Source organism: Barbus barbus, assembly GCF_936440315.1.
Source record: "Barbus barbus genome assembly, chromosome: 4".
Taxonomy (NCBI): domain Eukaryota; kingdom Metazoa; phylum Chordata; class Actinopteri; order Cypriniformes; family Cyprinidae; genus Barbus; species Barbus barbus.
Genome location: NC_136732.1, coordinates 35,843,187 through 35,860,194, shown reverse-complemented (window position 1 = coordinate 35,860,194; position 17,008 = coordinate 35,843,187). Strand labels below are relative to the sequence as shown.

The window sequence follows — 17,008 nt, the reverse complement described above, 5'->3', positions numbered from 1 at the left end:
TACGAAATTTGTTAGCGTGCATATGCAATTTTCGCGTACATATGATACGCATCTACCCCACAACCCTAATCTTACCAATTGAGCAGCATATAGACGCCAAAGTCAGTTTTCGACGAGTTTTTGTTTTTATTTGGCGTACTATTATATGAGATCTGGTTGTTATTTATTCACAACAGACGCTTTTATCCAAAGCGACTTACAGATGATGCAATCAAATCAATAATTATAAGATTTTGTAACTAAATCTAATTTTCTCCGGTTTTATCTGCCAAACCATTAATCTTGCACTTATATGCACTGAGGTGCAGGTTATATAAAAAGACAACACATGCCTTAGAAGTTCAACATCTGGACCTTTAGTCTACTCAGCACACACAGCATGTGCATTTGTTGAAAGAAAGAAAAAAAATATATATATAAAATAAAATTATTTTGTATAGTACTGTTGATCTTTCCAATTCTTCATACACCTTAAACAATTTCTGCAGACTAGACCAGCCTATGGAAAGAAGCTGTTAATTATTCAACCACAATCTTGAACTTTAACAGAAAAAAACAGAATTAGCTCACTCCCCTCTCCTCTCCACACCAGACACATGCTGTTTAGAGACGGCTTGGCAGTAAAACTTTACAGCAAATGGAGTGGCTTGGTTGTCATGGCTACAGTTATACGAGTTTGACCGAACATCCTCTCACCATTTGGAAGGGGCCAGCGATTCTGTTTGTGATTATAAACCTGGAATGTGTAGAATATAGGAAAATTTGATCAGGGTTCCTTTTATTTCTGGCTATTTGTAAGAGAAAAGGAATCGAGGAAGAAAGGCACACGGTATCTGGGATGTTCTTAAAATGCGTTAGGCATGCCAGTCAGAAAATGTTAAATAGTTTTAGTGCAGAATGCCAGACAAAAAGTAAACAATTGTTCGAGACAGGTGATGTCAACGTCAAATCTTTACCGCAAGCAATCATTCATGGGACGTCGAAGGCCAAAGGCCTCTTTGGATTTATGAAAACGTATTAAATGTTTCCGGTTTTTATTCTAATTGTGAACGAGGGTCGGCTGGAGAACAATGTAAGTGTATATTACATTTATATTACATTTATTCACGCACTGATTTGTAGGTTGTTTATTTATCACCATATGGTTTATCCAGGTTATCAAGTGATTACGATTGTGAGCATAGCTACTCTGTGAATGAAACGACCAGATATGTACTTTTTTAACTAAATACATTTGGCAGTGTAAAAAATATGACCATATGTCAGTGTTAGACATTGGAGATAAGTGTTTATTGTATAATATTCATCGTCGATTTGAAATTTATTTTTTAAAAGATTTGTTAAGCTTTATTTCCTTGAATTGCATTTTTTTCCCACTGGAACAATGACCAAATAAAGCATTGCTTTACAATCTTGGGAAATGAAGATAGCAGAATATTGTTGTAGGCTTATGTAAGCTAAAAAGACCTCATTTACACCTAGTATGCTTGCTTCAGAGAATATTAAGTTATTTATTTTGATTTTAAAAGCTGAGCGCGCACTACAATCAGAAAAAAGAGTTTTGTCGTCTTAATTGTTTTAACCACCTACAGTAAGATAGGTTAAGAAAGTCTTTAAACGACTTTTAATCTTTTAAATCACATTTATTTAACATAGTTTATCTACAGATTCTACGGACCAATCATTCTAAAAATTTTTTTAAAGATCTATATTTACAGTGTTTGCTACTCTGTTAAAATATTTTGTGCTCTCACTCCTATTTTGTTTTATTGAAACAAAACATAGATACATACTAAAACCTTCCTTTGAAATATTTGACCCAAAAAATATATTTACCCAAATAAGGTTGCTATTTTACTTACCCAAAGAATCCGTTTCGTTCCTCTTACAGATAACATATATAGGCCTATTACTTTGTCATGAGTATACAAATATACAATAACATAACATTGATAATAATAAAACACAGATAAAAAGGCATACTACAGCTGCAGTTATGTAATAAACTAAATTAATTCATTATTGACAGCATCTATTATAATAAAAATAAGACCAATATGTTATTGTTATTATTATTATTATTATAAAATAGCGGCAACTTATAAATTAATTTGTATACTGTGAATAAAAACACTGCGTCAATTTAAGTATTCGTGTTGCTTATATTAGACTCTTATCATCGGTGTTATTTGATATCAATTGGTCATTTTCAGCAAATTTAATTAGTTCATATTTTTGGTTAAATATTTATTTACAATATCAAATGCATCACGCAAAGCCCAGTGGCAGTCCAGTATTTTTGAAACATGTATGGTTGACCATTGCAAAGACAGTGCTAAACTTATTCAGTTCACCTTGACTATAATTTATATTTATCATTTTTTAAATCTTCAAATATTCAATAATATTAATAAGATTGTCCTCGTGGTCTTTTATTCAGACATTTTCCTATAATCTGGTATAGTATTGTTAAAAAAAAGGTGAAATCACAATGATTTGGGGTGGAAGCTTGATGAAGCACTTGAATTAAGCAGTTCTGCAAGGGGAGGAGCTTGCCCGTGAACCCCAGTCTCTATTGAGCTCGGAGCAGAAGGAAACGTACATGCGCCATACTGCTTGAAAAGCCAATAGAAAGGATACTGTTGCCTTGGCCCAAAATATGCTCCAGCAATGTCATTCTCCGACAAATTCTCTACGGTGATCACACTGTCTGAAGGGAAATCTTTCGATAGCCCAGATACAAAGGATCCTTTGCGCGGGGCGTACGGAGGCTCGCGTCCTAACCTGGACTGCCAAATCCAAAATAGCGGGACCATCCCAGCGTATTCGATCGCGCTCCAGACCGTAAAACAGATTCAGAAATTCCCCGGCTGAGTAAGCCATGGCTCTGCCAAGTCACCAGTTTCTCCATGGAGCTGTGAACTGGGATGGAGCGCACTTGAGTCCTGTCGAGGTTTCTAATGTCAGCGCGTGTCCCATCAGGGAGGACCCCTTCTGTTTTTCTCTGGACCCGACAGGGCAAGGCAGACAGCCTCTCGACATCTCCGCCTTCAGCAGATTCATGACAGATATGGGCTCTTTGAACGGCACTGAAAACCATCGTCCAGAACAGTCTTTTTACTCCGGACACAAACTCTTATCTCTCAATACCGACACAGATCCAGAGAGTCCGTCGCACTCTTCCCACTCAGACTCCCAACAGTTGCACAGTCTGTCTTTCTCCGCGCCTTCCTGTTCAGAAACTGACAATAAGCCCGATACGCATTATTTAACGACGGAAAGCACTAAAAACCCAAGCCAGTGGAGTGAAAGCAGAACCAACGGGAGCATCAGCACCACACTGAGCATCAGTCAAAGAAGTAGAAACGACACAGAGCCAAATAATCTCCAGACAGACTTTACCGGGAGCGATAAAACTCACAGAAAGGGAGCGCAAGGTGGGTAAACAAGGTTAAAAGAGACAGCAGTGGGTAAAGCAAGCCCATCAAATAGCCTACCAAGACAAGATTTTATTTTTCCCTTTCCGAAAGCAATTGAAGGGTGTAGCTACTCAGACACAAAGAGAACCAGGGCTTGAAAATGAATTTATTGCACCGAATTACCCCAGACAGACTAAATTGCACGTCGTTTATCAGAACATCAAACCAGCGGAAGGATCCATTGTCAACTGGAAACCTTAGTGTGGGCCAGGTGTGGCATTGCTTTAGGACACTTTTATTGATGTGAAACGAAGAAAGTCACTTCTGGGTTCAGAACTGGCGGTTTGGTATAATTACTGAGAAGTGGGTAGGCCTATAATGTAAAGATAAACCAACGTTAGCAGATTCAGAACAGCCATGTAAATATATTTGTATTATCCTAGTATTTTTTAGACCAACGTTTTACGAGGCGTTTTAAGGACTCTCTTATAGGACTAAAATTTCTAAAAGGTGTGTGTGTGTGTGTGTGTGAGTGTGTGTTTAATTAGTTTGCCTTTTCCCCTAACTAGTCTATATCCTGAATATTCACTTGTAGCCTATGTATTTTATTAGTTTAGCCCGAAATGTGCAGTAGGCTATTTTTAAGATATTTTTTATTATATTACATCTATCACAAAAAATAAAATTAAAAATTAAAATTAAGAACGACTGAAAGTTTAATTATAATTTAGAAAACTTTGAAGGTGACAAGTAAATTTCAGCCTCTGGAATGTGAGGGCCAATACTTTTTCCTTGTTCTTTTTCTTTTCTTGGCTTCGTCCATTTTATGAACCAGTGATTTGCAAAATATAATTGGTTTAATTCACTTTAGTTGAGATAATATTTGAATGAACTAAAAAAAATGTGAATGCAATTCATGTCATGCATTGTTCTCTCCCTTTCTCCTCATTTGTTTTTTTTTTTCCATTCGCCCCCTCTCGACGACCAACACAGACACAGTGCGTATGCTGTGCTGACATTATTTCCTGTCATAAAATGTCGGACACAGCCAGGTAATGGCCGCGAGCGCCAAGCTCAGAGGCTATTTGCTCACTGTGAAGGGCGACTGAATAATAGCCTTGTCTCTCTTTCTCTTTTTATCTGAAGACGTGACTTTAGAAAACGCTGCAAATGGCTGGCTGTGGGCGAAAGCAGGGAGGAAGAAGCGATGTCCTTACAGCAAACACCAAATCCTAGAGCTGGAAAAAGAATTCCTATTCAACATGTACCTGACTCGCGAGCGCCGCCTGGAGGTTAGCCGGAGCATAAATCTCACCGACCGCCAGGTTAAGATCTGGTTTCAGAATCGCAGGATGAAACTGAAAAAAATGACTCGAGAGCACCAGACAAGGGACCCTGGCATAAGTGTCACTGTCTAGTTTGCTATGTAAGACGGTTAAAAATACCGAACTCAGCGCACAAATCATTGCAGCTATCATCCGGTGCAAGTGGATTGATGCAACTGCTGCTTCTGATGGATTAACGGGAGGAAACGATCAGTCAAATCTTACGGTGTTTCACAGTATGTGTCCTATAAGGCGAATGTAAAGGAAATAAATTTAATACCTCGCATGAAGATGAACAGAAAAGTGTAACGAAATGAGAAGAGACGTTTTTGGCTATTCTATGTAAGCTTGTCATATTCACACAAGGCCCATGGACAGTGTTTATTGTTCTGGTCAACTTTTCAGCGACCTAATATTTTGTAATTTTCGATATTTGAACAACGCTTTCCCATTAGCCTATATGAGGATGATTTTTTTCTTTGTTGTTACAGGTTATGAGTGTTACAGCGGTTGTGTTTTGGTGCATAGTAGGCTATTTATATGTTAGGTAGCTAACTATGTGCGGACACTCCAGAATAATAATAATAATAAAAAAATCCTAAAAGGGGATCCATTATCAGAGGAGCAGTTACATCAAGCACAGGTACTGTTGTTTTGTTTTAAATGTGGTTTCTTGTCTTGTATTTATATAAGCTGGAGTGAAAAGGCACAGATTTTTTTCTTCTGCTGAAGCATGGTTGAATGTATAACTTAAAATGTGATTTTTAAAAGTGTCTGTTTTGAAAAACAGTGCATTTTTAAATAAAAGATTGCACTTCGTGACCATAAAACGTTTATTCAGTAGAAAGTACGGTGGTCACTTTGGAAATGACCTCATCTGCAGTGTACTAATTTAATATTGTGACAAAAAATAAGTAGACCTGTCAAATTTAAAGTTGTAATACAAGTTTTACATTTTAAACATTTTTGTTTCATACAATTCAAGAAATCAATTCGTTAGAAGCCTATAGCTTGGAGAGACGAAGAACCCGGCATGAAACTTTCTACAATTAAAGGACAAGGCATTTGGTAAATGTAACAATTCCAAAACTTTAATTGCAGTTTTGAGTTGATTGTAAACTTTTTTTTTTATAGATGTATAAATAGATTTTGGCTACTTGATTTTGGGTGTAGAATACATTTTATTAGAACAAGACATTTGAATTTAATTTGAACAAAACCTTTTGAAATTCCATTTGATTAATAGAATGTGTGGAAAAAGAAAAGAAAAGAAAATATATTGTTACTATTTTTTTTTAAATAATTTTATTAGGCTAGCCTACATAATTTTTTAACCAGAGATATATGTTATAAAACATAACTTAAATGCATCAAAAATGCAAATTATTTTGTCTCTGGAATTAATTTCTTGTCAATTCAAATGGAGCTATAATTGAATTTTAGAAGTTAATGTGAAGTTATATTTACCCATCTGGATTCATTTTACGTTCTGCTTTCATCTTCATCTCAAATATCTCAGGTTTGCATTTCTAGACCTGTATTTGAATGGCCGAAAGATATTATAATCGCTTTCTTGAGTATCTTAAGTATGTGCACTAAGAAGAATAAACCGGATATAATGGTAAAGCATGTGAACGTTAGGTATGGATGTTTGAAACTTTTGCATGTTAATTTGCACTGTGAAGGATTTTTATTATTACATTTCTATTGTGTTATGAGATGTGCTACATTTTTGTAGGTTTCATTATGTAGGCCTATCAGTTGTTTACTTTTCCCATTCTTAAGAAATAATTCTGAACATATGCTGATGTTACTTGATTGTTACAGTTCCTCCTCTTTTGTCTAAGCGAGTCTTTGCTTTGGTGAACCGCCATGTTGAGATGGGACAATCCTCAACGTCATTGGCCAGGCAGGGGCCTCTTTTTATAACAGGGGGCAATAGACCCTTTTATTGCCGACAGTCTGGAGAGAACCGGACATGCTTGTGAACTTAAATTACTTTATTTCAAGCAATGTCTTTAAACAATTCTCGCTATCTCCTTTCCCCGCAGTGGGTCAGAAATGTTCCAGTTGATTTCTTGAGATTTTAGCTCTAGTGCCCTCTAATACGGTTCCTCAGTAAAGCAGTGCTCTGTTAAAGGGCATAGCACTGAAATATGAGTGCTCATCTGGTTCAGTACTTTTGGACGCTAGACTGCTGGCAGCCTTTCAGCTCTTGCCTTTGAACACGGAGAAGACCAAGCTGGTCTGTGATTTAGGTAGTTTCAAGTTGTTGGGCTGGACGTTTAATTTCACAGGAACCTGAAACTGCCTGAATTGCTCCAGTTAAATACATCATTGTCCGTTCAACGCGGAATGAAGATATAGTGTCGACTTCATTGTAAATACTGATTTAATAATCCTTACGGATCATGCTTATGTTAATATTGCAGCTATTACATCGTGTTTTTTCTTTCTTTTACATATTACTTACACACTCAGTAGCTGGCATATACAATATTATTATTTATTATTTTTTTTTAAATGATGAAAACTTGGCTACAAGCACTAGTTTGTAAATTTGTTCTTCCACAACACTGCGTTTCTTCGATAGCTTTCCCCTCCATTTTCAAAATGGCCTGTTTTTGCCGGTGAGTTGCAAGTCCTGCACGATTTTAAATCACAAATAAGTTTCCAAAAATTCCAACACAATGCCTCAGTTAGGCCTATATACTATTTTTTTTTTTTTTTATATAAATATTTCAATATTTTAGGAAATTTTATGTTAATCAATTGTGATCACCTGTAAAGTTTTGCAGTTAGAGTAGAATAAACACTTCATGCTGTATAATACACACATAATTAACTTTTTTTAAAAATATATATATATTTTATATAAACACATGATCTATGAAAAAACGCGTTTATTTTGATCTCATCCGAATAGCGAGTTGGTTATATATTTACTGTTGTACTGTTGTAATGTCAACTGAGCAACTGCTGTCTCTCTGGTTTAATTTGTGTATTTTCACTTAAAGCTTTTTGTGAAGCTTTGTGTGTGACTTGCCTGCCAGTGTAGTTTTCAACAGATCGATTTTTTTTTTTTTTTTTTTTTTTTTTTTTACATTTTTAATACACATGGAGGAATAATTTAGCTAACACAGTAATAAATTGACCTAATAAACGGTTTGCATATTTTAGCCTCAACAATTAAATATTTAAAAATTGGCAATAGGTTTATAATAATAATAATAATAATAAAATATAGAACATAGCTCCATTCTGTCCTTTTAGCTGTTGTGTTTAGAAATCCACAATTAGTGACACATACACAACCGAATTTTTTTGGTAATGTAGGCTTTGTCATATAAAAAAATCTGAAAAACTTCCTTTTGATGCAGAAAACTTTGTAAAATTGTATTTGTTGATGACTTGAATTATACACTGTGTGGTAACGCTTGCAGAGTGCCTGCTTGTGGTGACTAGCATGCAACAATATTGGTCAATATGCCATCATTACTGAAGTCATCTGTAGGCTATACCAGCAAAAAAATATGGCGAAATCGTAGGCTAGTTTAAGAAAGTTTCATCCTTAAGAATAAAGTTATTTTACGAATTCTTGCAACACGTAAATTCGTATCACAGCACTAGCCCACTCGATACAAGAAACTCTCCAAATTGAAGGTGAGACGTGCAGTTTGACCTTCCAGTTAAGGCCCACTCTTCTACTGAATAAAATAAGAGATTCTAGGCTACTTACAAATAGTTGCTATTAAGACATTTTAAACTGTTGCCTTGAAAAGGATACATTTATCACTTTGTTGCTGATGCCTCTATTAGGCCTACTTGAAGAAACTTCATGCTAAAATATCAAACATATCCAGAATGTGGACAAGGAAGATACTGAGTCATGCTTCAGAGTCAAAGAAACCTACTATAACGATTTCAGAAATGTACTAAAAATTACGTTAATAGATGTTATATGCAAATACGTGTGCTAAGATGCATCTCGATGATTAACATTTGTCTGAATGACATTTCTTTGTTCAAAAGAGGTGTTGTTTCTTTATAAACAGGATTGTGTTAAATACAATTGTATCTTCTGTGGTCACATACGGCAAACAGTACTTCTCTATACACGAATTTAACTAAAATAATTACTTGAAACTTGTATGCTCACCAGAATGCCTGTTTTTTTTTTTTTTAGCTTGATGTGGCATGTTCCACGGTATGCTCTTATTCATAGTATAGAGGCCTAATTTTACGTAAATTACAATAGATTACAGTAGGGTTAGTGTGTAGCTTTCTATACACTTTTTTCCCCCTTCTCTCTAGTAATTCCAACAGAAAGCAGAGATTATTGAATGCATAATGTGAATTAATACACCGGTGACCAGTTGATTTTTTTTTCACAGGGTGTTGTTAAATGCCTTTTAAAACGGCTAGGTTGTGATTTAAGTGCATTGCCTTTTCCTGATGTAATTAACATGTTAGTGGTTTTAGAGATTCTATAGCCCAACTTACTGCATCTTATTATTACACGAAGCTAAGTATGGGCTATCTAAACTCTCATGAAATAAGATGGTAACAGTTGCTTTAATGTCTTTTTTCAGTGATCTCTACAGTACATGTAATGACTTTGTAAATTTAGAAACATAATTTGCTATTGTCCTTTTACTGAGGCACAACAGCATCATATGCTGTATTCATTGTTGTATTTTAGGGGTGACTATTAATTTGGTTCGGCCAAGACACACAGCAAGTGCTGAAATCACTGTTATATTGTATTGCATTGATGGTCCAAGATATTCACCACAGACAGTGAAATCTTCCTGATGCATCTGCCTTTTTGCAAGCCTAATTCAGAATTTCTGTTGCAAAATGTTGCAGAGAGAGTAGAATGGACAGGTGTGTATCTGAATAAAGTGATAAAAGAAAAAAGAAAAGAAAATCCTGTTTATTTGTGTGTGTGAAATGAGCGTCTGGATGGAATACTGCAGCGGAGTCGTTCACGGTCCTCGCCACAGGCAGTATATCAGGCCTATAAAAATCAAAGCTGCCTGATGTAGTATTTTATTATAGTATTAAACGACCAAAAAAGTTCAAGTAGTTTCTTCCATAAATACAAGGGGATTATCGCACGGTGGTGTTTAATACCCTCGTTAACAAAAAATGACTGTTAATTTCCCAATAAAACTGTTCATTATCTCAACGTACTCCTATTACTCCAAGAAGGAAGAGGTTTGCCTCCTCAGAGGTTTAGAAGTTTAAACACTTGGGGGACAAAATATTTTATTTTAAATATTTTAGTGAAAAAATCGGTTGAGTAAACTTTATAAGCAGACGTCACCGCCTTAATTAGGTTTTTGTGGTATCTTTCAAAGTCCTGTTAAATATATCGATAAATTGCCTATATTAAATAGGCCTAGTTATTGTCATACATTTTATCAAGCAAATATGATCAAGTTCCCATTCAGCACTTATACGGTAGATCACGATATAATGCCACCTCAACTCATAGACAAAAATGTTCTCTCACTTATTATTGTGGGCCACTGCCCTGCATATGCATTATATATATATATATATATATATATATATATATATATATATATATATATGTCAAAACGTTTCATAATTTAAGTTGACATTTTCCTGACTGCTTGTAGATATGAGGAGATATATGGACACGCTCCCATTTTGCATATTGCATAAACAAGACAATTTATTTAGATGGGAAATATAGAGAGCGCAAGAGGAGGAGAGCTCCGTACAGCCTCTTGGCGGATTGATTTACACCCCATTGACGCTTTATCAGGCTCGCGAAAAAAGTCTGACCAATCACTTAGCTCGGAGCGCACACCACAGCAGCCCGGCTCTACTTCGTTGGCGAGCGAGTAGAGAGGAGTACCGTAAAGAGGGGAGTAAAGCACATTTCTATTGTACATGTTTTCCCTTTAATGAACAGTACGTTATATAATGTCCGAGAATGTCCATTTCTGGAACTCTAAGCAACTACTATGTCGATTCTATCATAAGTCATGAGGGAGAAGATCCGAACGCGTCCCGCTTCTCCAATGTACAGTACTCCAGCGCTAGACAACCGGGACCCGGCGAGCATCCCGAGTTCCCCTCTTGTAGCTTCCAGCCCAAGCCTCCAGTGTTCAGTTCGTCATGGAGTCCATTCAGTTCCCACGTGTCCAATGGCTTACCCGCGGTCTACCATCCGTACATACCGACGCAGCCAGTGCCTTCAACGGATACTCGATACCTCCGCACATGGCTCGACTGTGCTCCGAGAGCAGAGCCTCTGCCTGGGCAAGGACAGGTCAAGATGGAGCCGCTCCTGGGTCATCTCGGGGAACCACCTAAACTAGTTGGGCAGCATGAGTATATCTTGGAGTCCTCTACAGCAAGAAAGATGAATTCTAGTCACAGCGCTGGGTTTGAAGACAATAAGGACATATGCGAAGGCAGCGAGGACAAAGAGGGACCGGATCAAAGTAAGTTATAAACCTAGGAAGTGAACACTCTGTAAAGCGTTTAATGCTGTCATAAAACTAGAACAAAGCAACAGACACCTCACGCAGTCAAGTATGATCATAGCATTCTCAAGTCTTCGCTATGTAGGGTTTTTTAATCGAATCTACAGTATATTTTTACCCAGATATACTATGATTTAGCCATGCTATAAACAGCCTATATAGCATCGCTGAGCACTGTTTTGCTTTTCTCGGTTGGAGTCACGTAGAGGTTTCACACATTTATAAAACAAGATTTAATTTTCCTATCATAATTTTTTGCGTTTTATTCAACGCTATCTCACGGCAATTCGTCTTGAGTAACTTTTATTATATTAGTTCTCTTTCTGTCTCTGTTAGAGTTCCTTATTTGCGCGTCAGTGCACTTTAGTGCACCAGTCAGATTTGGGTCGGCTGTAAACAGCTTTTTTTGTGCAATTACTCTCCAAAGCGTCTCTTACTTATACTGTAGTGCAAATGTTGGTCTTATGTTTAGTAGCTCTTGGTTAGCAAAAATATTATAAGGTTTATTCGCTTTTCATCTGAAACTTTAATTTATTTAGTTTATCTAATTCTATTTATGTGTAAATATTATTGACTGTATATAATCCCTGAGGTCAAGGTATAGTTTGAGTACCACAAAATAAATGTAGTATTGCATAAATATGTTTTTAGTGGTAAATCTGGCTGCTGGGGGGATTGCATGTTTTTCCCTGACCTGACTCCCTCAAGAGTGGGTTTGAGCCGGTGCAGAGAATTATCCATAGAATAATTCCACCTCTTAACCATATAAAATTGTTTATTGCCAAAGTATTCCAACAAGTTCAGAAATGCAGCTTAATTCTTAGGGATTTGTTCAACGATCGTTTTCGATTTTGTCGCAATGTATTTGAAAAGACCATTGATTTTAATCCGTGAAATAGGCTGCAGCATTGTGAACTAATGGAATTGTGCGCAGTAGAAATCCCCAATGTGCTACCCCGGGCGGCATTCCAGAATAAACTAGGCAAAGGCAATGATGTTGGGAGTTACACGTCCCGCTTTGTGCTCATGGCTGCCTATATGAGAAGAAAAAAGTTATAGCTTTCAAGCCTATTAAGTTATCAGAGGAGCCAACATTCCCATTAATCGTACGTGAGCTCTGTGGGATATGTTTGTAAAAAAAAAAAAACCCACAGTAAAATACGATTCAATCCAAACATGGGCAAATGCAATCCTAAAGTCAGAGGTGCATTGTCTTTGAAAACGTTTTGACCAAATTGCCTACATGCAATAAATTAAATTCTAAACTTTGTGTGGCTAATTTGTGTATTTTGATTATTTTTTATTAATGGAAACGCAAGTCACTTTCCTCCTCGTATAGCATGACCCTCTTAGTGTTTCATTGTTAGGGATCACGTCTCGGTCCTGTCTCACAAGTTGCAAGTTATACAGACTTGTCCGCGAGGCCTCTAGCTGCATGACACGCGCATTAATCATTTTAGATGCGTGTATCTCATTCCATCGTTATGAAAATACAATTGCGTCATAAGATTTGGGATATCGTGGAAAGCTGATGTGTGTCTTGACGCAAAAGCGTTGAGTTTCCACGCATAGGATGGGAAACAAATACAAATCTACAAATACGTGCTTTTCTAACATGCTAGCATGCACCTTCAAATTGTCTGAGCCCCTGAAAAGTGAGTTATGTTCCAAACGTTGAATGCCTATGCACTTTAAGAGAGTATGAAGCACCAGCATGGTAGACATTTTCCCTTGACGTCACTGAACCCACACAGGTAGGCAACGGAAGACATCAATTTCGTTATCACAGTGAATCTCGAGTCGCTGTAACATTCAGCTTTTCCATGTGCATGATAACAAAAGTCAGCACAACGGAAATTTTTCAGCCTCCCATCTGCATTCCCGACCAAACCACTGAGGGAGAAGACGCCTCGTTAGAGATGCTCTTCTTCCGTAATTCATCCCACATTTCTCCCTAAAAAGGAGATAATCTCATGTCACATGTGACCACATTTTACAGTGCATTCCAGTATGGTTAAAATCCCTGTAGAGTTCAAAATTAATCATTTTATTCCCCTCGGTCCTTTTCTTCATATTTTTTCCCCTTTCACATTCTCCGTTGCAGGGAGATGAATGACATGGATTATCACAGGTGAACTTAGATGGCCTCTTGTTCAAAGTTGTTGCCTACTGGTGGTTTTACAGTTTAAGCGTAGAAACATTATTTTTTTATTTTTCCTTATCAAGTTAATAGGATGAAATTGCTTTGCGTTCCTCTCTTTTATTTTCATCAATCATGGTGTTGGTTTTCATACATTTGTAAGTGATGGCGCCCTAAAGCACTTTATTTTAATAATAATCAGTCTTCCTGAAGACTGTAACTTTGAGTGCATTGTGAAATATGTTTCCTGATTCATATTGGAATCTGTTCTAATATTATGATCTGCTCTTCTTGTTTTTGACTGTCATTTGCAGACGACCCATCTGCCAACTGGTTACACGCTCGATCATCCCGGAAGAAGCGATGTCCATACACGAAATATCAGACCTTGGAGCTAGAGAAGGAATTTCTGTTCAATATGTACCTCACCCGAGACCGGAGACACGAGGTAGCTCGCCTGCTGAACTTGACAGAGCGACAAGTAAAAATATGGTTCCAAAACAGACGGATGAAAATGAAGAAAATGAATAAGGACCAGCCCAAAGAATAATAACGCAGACTGGTACCAGGCGTTTTTAATCTGGAAGCTGATGCAAGAAGGTTTTACTGCATCAAAAAGAAAACGCACACACCCACTCACTCACACACACACACACACACACACACACACACCATTTTCCGCATGACTGGACAGTGTTACGCATATAGGGTATAAGGAAGAGGTGAGATGATGCAGAGGAGGGGGAAAACGTCGGGAAAACGCCATCTCTCCCTTCATTTATTGCATTTTATGACTTGTGCGAAAGAAACACTTCATCAAGAAATAAACAGGTGATAATGAGCTGTTTCATCAGGCTAAGAACAGCTGAAATATTGTGCTTTTTATAAAGTTGTTCTCTACAATTCAGCATTTTTCATCATTCCTTTTGTCATATACGTGTGCTGATATAAAATGTATTTAACAAAACATAAGCCTCATTCAATAGCTAAGTTTTGCTTTTCTGTAAAGCATGTTCACGTGTTTGCTGAAGACGTGAGCTCTCTTTAACAAAATTATTATTATTACTATTATAAGAGCGGAATAAAACAGCCTTTAGTTCGTAGTCTATACCATTTGTGAAATTGTTATTGAAGTGTGAGATGCTAACGGTTTTCAAAAACCTTTTGAAGTTTACGATATTATAAATTAGCTCCTTTTGACATTTACTTGTGCGCAGAGATTTGTGGTAGACTAATAATTTCTGAATTTGCTTTCAAATCATTTCTTTAGTCTATAGCTTCCACTATAGTTTCGTTGAAATAGTGTTAGTATCATTTGGGGTCAAAATCAAGAATCAAACTGAATTAATTAAACACGAATGAAATGAGTACTAATTTCTTTCTTGTTTTTTTCTTTCTTTTTTCTTTTTTTTCTGCGCGTTCAAATATCCACTCTAAATATAATTAGAGTGCAGGTTCCGAGTGTATGTTTTTGTAGCGTGTCAGTAACCATAGAATTAATTCGTGCTTAAATGTATAACAACCTTTAATACAGATTCGGTCGCAGTTGTTTACATAAATTTGCGCATGCCTCGTATTGTGTAGTTTTCTTATGTACGTGTTATTGAAAAAGCTAGTATTAATTCGAAGCTGTTTTATGTACGGTCTAAGGATTGTTGTTTTAACTTATTGTAAATACGTTTATAGTTTTTTTTTTCTTTTAAAAGGAATGTTTTATATGTTGTAAAAATAATTCATACTTGAATGAGCTGATACACGTAACCTTTTATTTTTCCTATTTTGTTTACATGTTCCATGCATATATGTCCAGAATCATGTCCGTTGTCCATTGTAAGTGATGTTTATTTCTGTATTTGCTCGTATCTTCATATGGCTTTGTTGGATTGGAGATTTGTTTTATGTTTTAGTGATTTGACTTAACAGAAATTGAGCACGGATATCTTCAAATGTCAATTTTACTCCTTATATCGTTAAAAACAACAGTTTCCCACTTTCTTTAACGCACGTCCATTCAAGAAGACACACACACGCACGCACGCACGCACGCACGCACACACACACACACACACACACACACACTTTTTGTGCTAGTTTCTAATATGCTTGTTTCATGGCTTCTGTACATTTATTTAAAGATTACATCACCAGACTTTAACCCGTAATGTAAGATCTAAATTGTTTTTGTACACGACTGTTCTGTCTCCTTTTGTGTTCTTGTTTTGTGTTGTTAATCTGTGCTATTGCACTGTTCATGCTGGACTCATTAAAAGTTTACACATAGACCACACACGTTTTGTCATTCCTATGGACAGAGCTAATATGCAGGTTGGTAAAAGATACCCAAATACAATATAATCTAAAATGTAATATTTTTTTTCTTCTAAAGGAGTGCACAGTCTGATGTATCAGTGCAACAGAAACTCTCTCGAAATCTAAACGTTCATCATGTAATTAAAATAAATATGCGTGGCTGTGCATGACGTGTATCTTTGTGTATGTGTTATAGATAGCCTACTAGCTCGACACACTGACATACTTTTTTGTCAAATTGAAGTCTTTGCTGCTTTTTATCATTACCATTGTTGTTGTTGTTGTTATTATTATTATAGCACTTGTCAACTCCTTACCTTATTTGGTGTGCTTGGCAAAAATTGCCCTTTATGTTTTTAATTGTAAACCAGCCCAAAGTTTATCTCATCCTTTTTGTGATGTAGCGAAGGGCATGCTGTAGTACTCCACTTTAATGTTTACTGAATTTTATAATGAGAGTCATATGTTGTAAATATGCTATCGTGCGCTCGAGCATTCATCTTGAATCGGAATGAAGAAACGTGCAGCTCATATGTGGAAAGAAGAATTACTCATCTTTGCTTTGGCTCTCTTCTTAACGTATTATTTGATTCCCCTATGATATTTGTGGTGTTATATATGGCTATACCGCATCCTCCAGATGCAAGTTGTGCATCCAAGAGTAAAGACGATGCATGATAAATTATGCAAACTAAAAGGGATAAGGCAGGTCTAAATGTTTCAGACTCTGAAGTTCTAGACACTTAATAATGTAAGACCAGAGGCCCACTGTTAGCAGAAAAAAATGTGTAGTGTCAAATGCGATGGCAAATATGTAGTTCAACAGGATTAAAAAATAGAATAAGACTACTAAAAATACAAGGATTTGGCTACAAATTTAGACGGCCAAAATCTTAACAATTATGAAATTGATGCAATTGCAAATTAGAAGAGGAAAGGAGACAGCTTAAAAAAGATCTGCATTCAACCGATTGTAACAATTAAATATTTTTGAAGACATTGCCAGTTGCTCTGGCTCACAGATGTGTGCACGAATTCAGCCTTCGTCACATATTAATTCAGCATAAGTCTGTCCTGGTGATTCTAGGGCTGAGAAGATATTCTGAGTCCTGCAACACCATTAACGCCCTTTATTTTGGTGTTTTGAAAGGAAACAAACTGCAGAAAGGATGTACGCTCGATGCTCGGAGGAAATGGGAAGTCGACTGTCATAAAAAAGAGAAAGAAATTCAATGTGGTGTGCCGCAATAAAATAATATGACTGTAATAAAACTTTATAGGGTATAAATT

General features: G+C 36.5%; 2 protein-coding genes across 2 annotated transcripts; both read left to right on the top strand.

Moving 5' to 3' along the window:
* Positions 1-2,881: 2,881 nt before the first annotated feature.
* On the top strand, positions 2,882-5,570 carry LOC306868568 (homeobox protein Hox-B10a-like; the record flags this gene model as incomplete). The annotated part of the gene is made up of 2 exons (XM_079414817.1): positions 2,882-3,437; positions 4,566-5,570. 2 exons carry the CDS (start codon positions 2,882-2,884, stop codon positions 4,835-4,837), a joined length of 828 nt encoding a protein of 275 aa, XP_079270943.1. The 3' UTR covers positions 4,838-5,570.
* A 5,142-nt stretch (positions 5,571-10,712) lies between these two features.
* LOC306869156 (homeobox protein Hox-B9a-like) lies at positions 10,713-13,958 on the top strand (the record flags this gene model as incomplete). The annotated part of the gene is made up of 2 exons (XM_079415785.1): positions 10,713-11,226; positions 13,723-13,958. 2 exons carry the CDS (start codon positions 10,713-10,715, stop codon positions 13,956-13,958), a joined length of 750 nt encoding a protein of 249 aa, XP_079271911.1.
* Between the last annotated feature and the right edge of the window lie 3,050 nt (positions 13,959-17,008).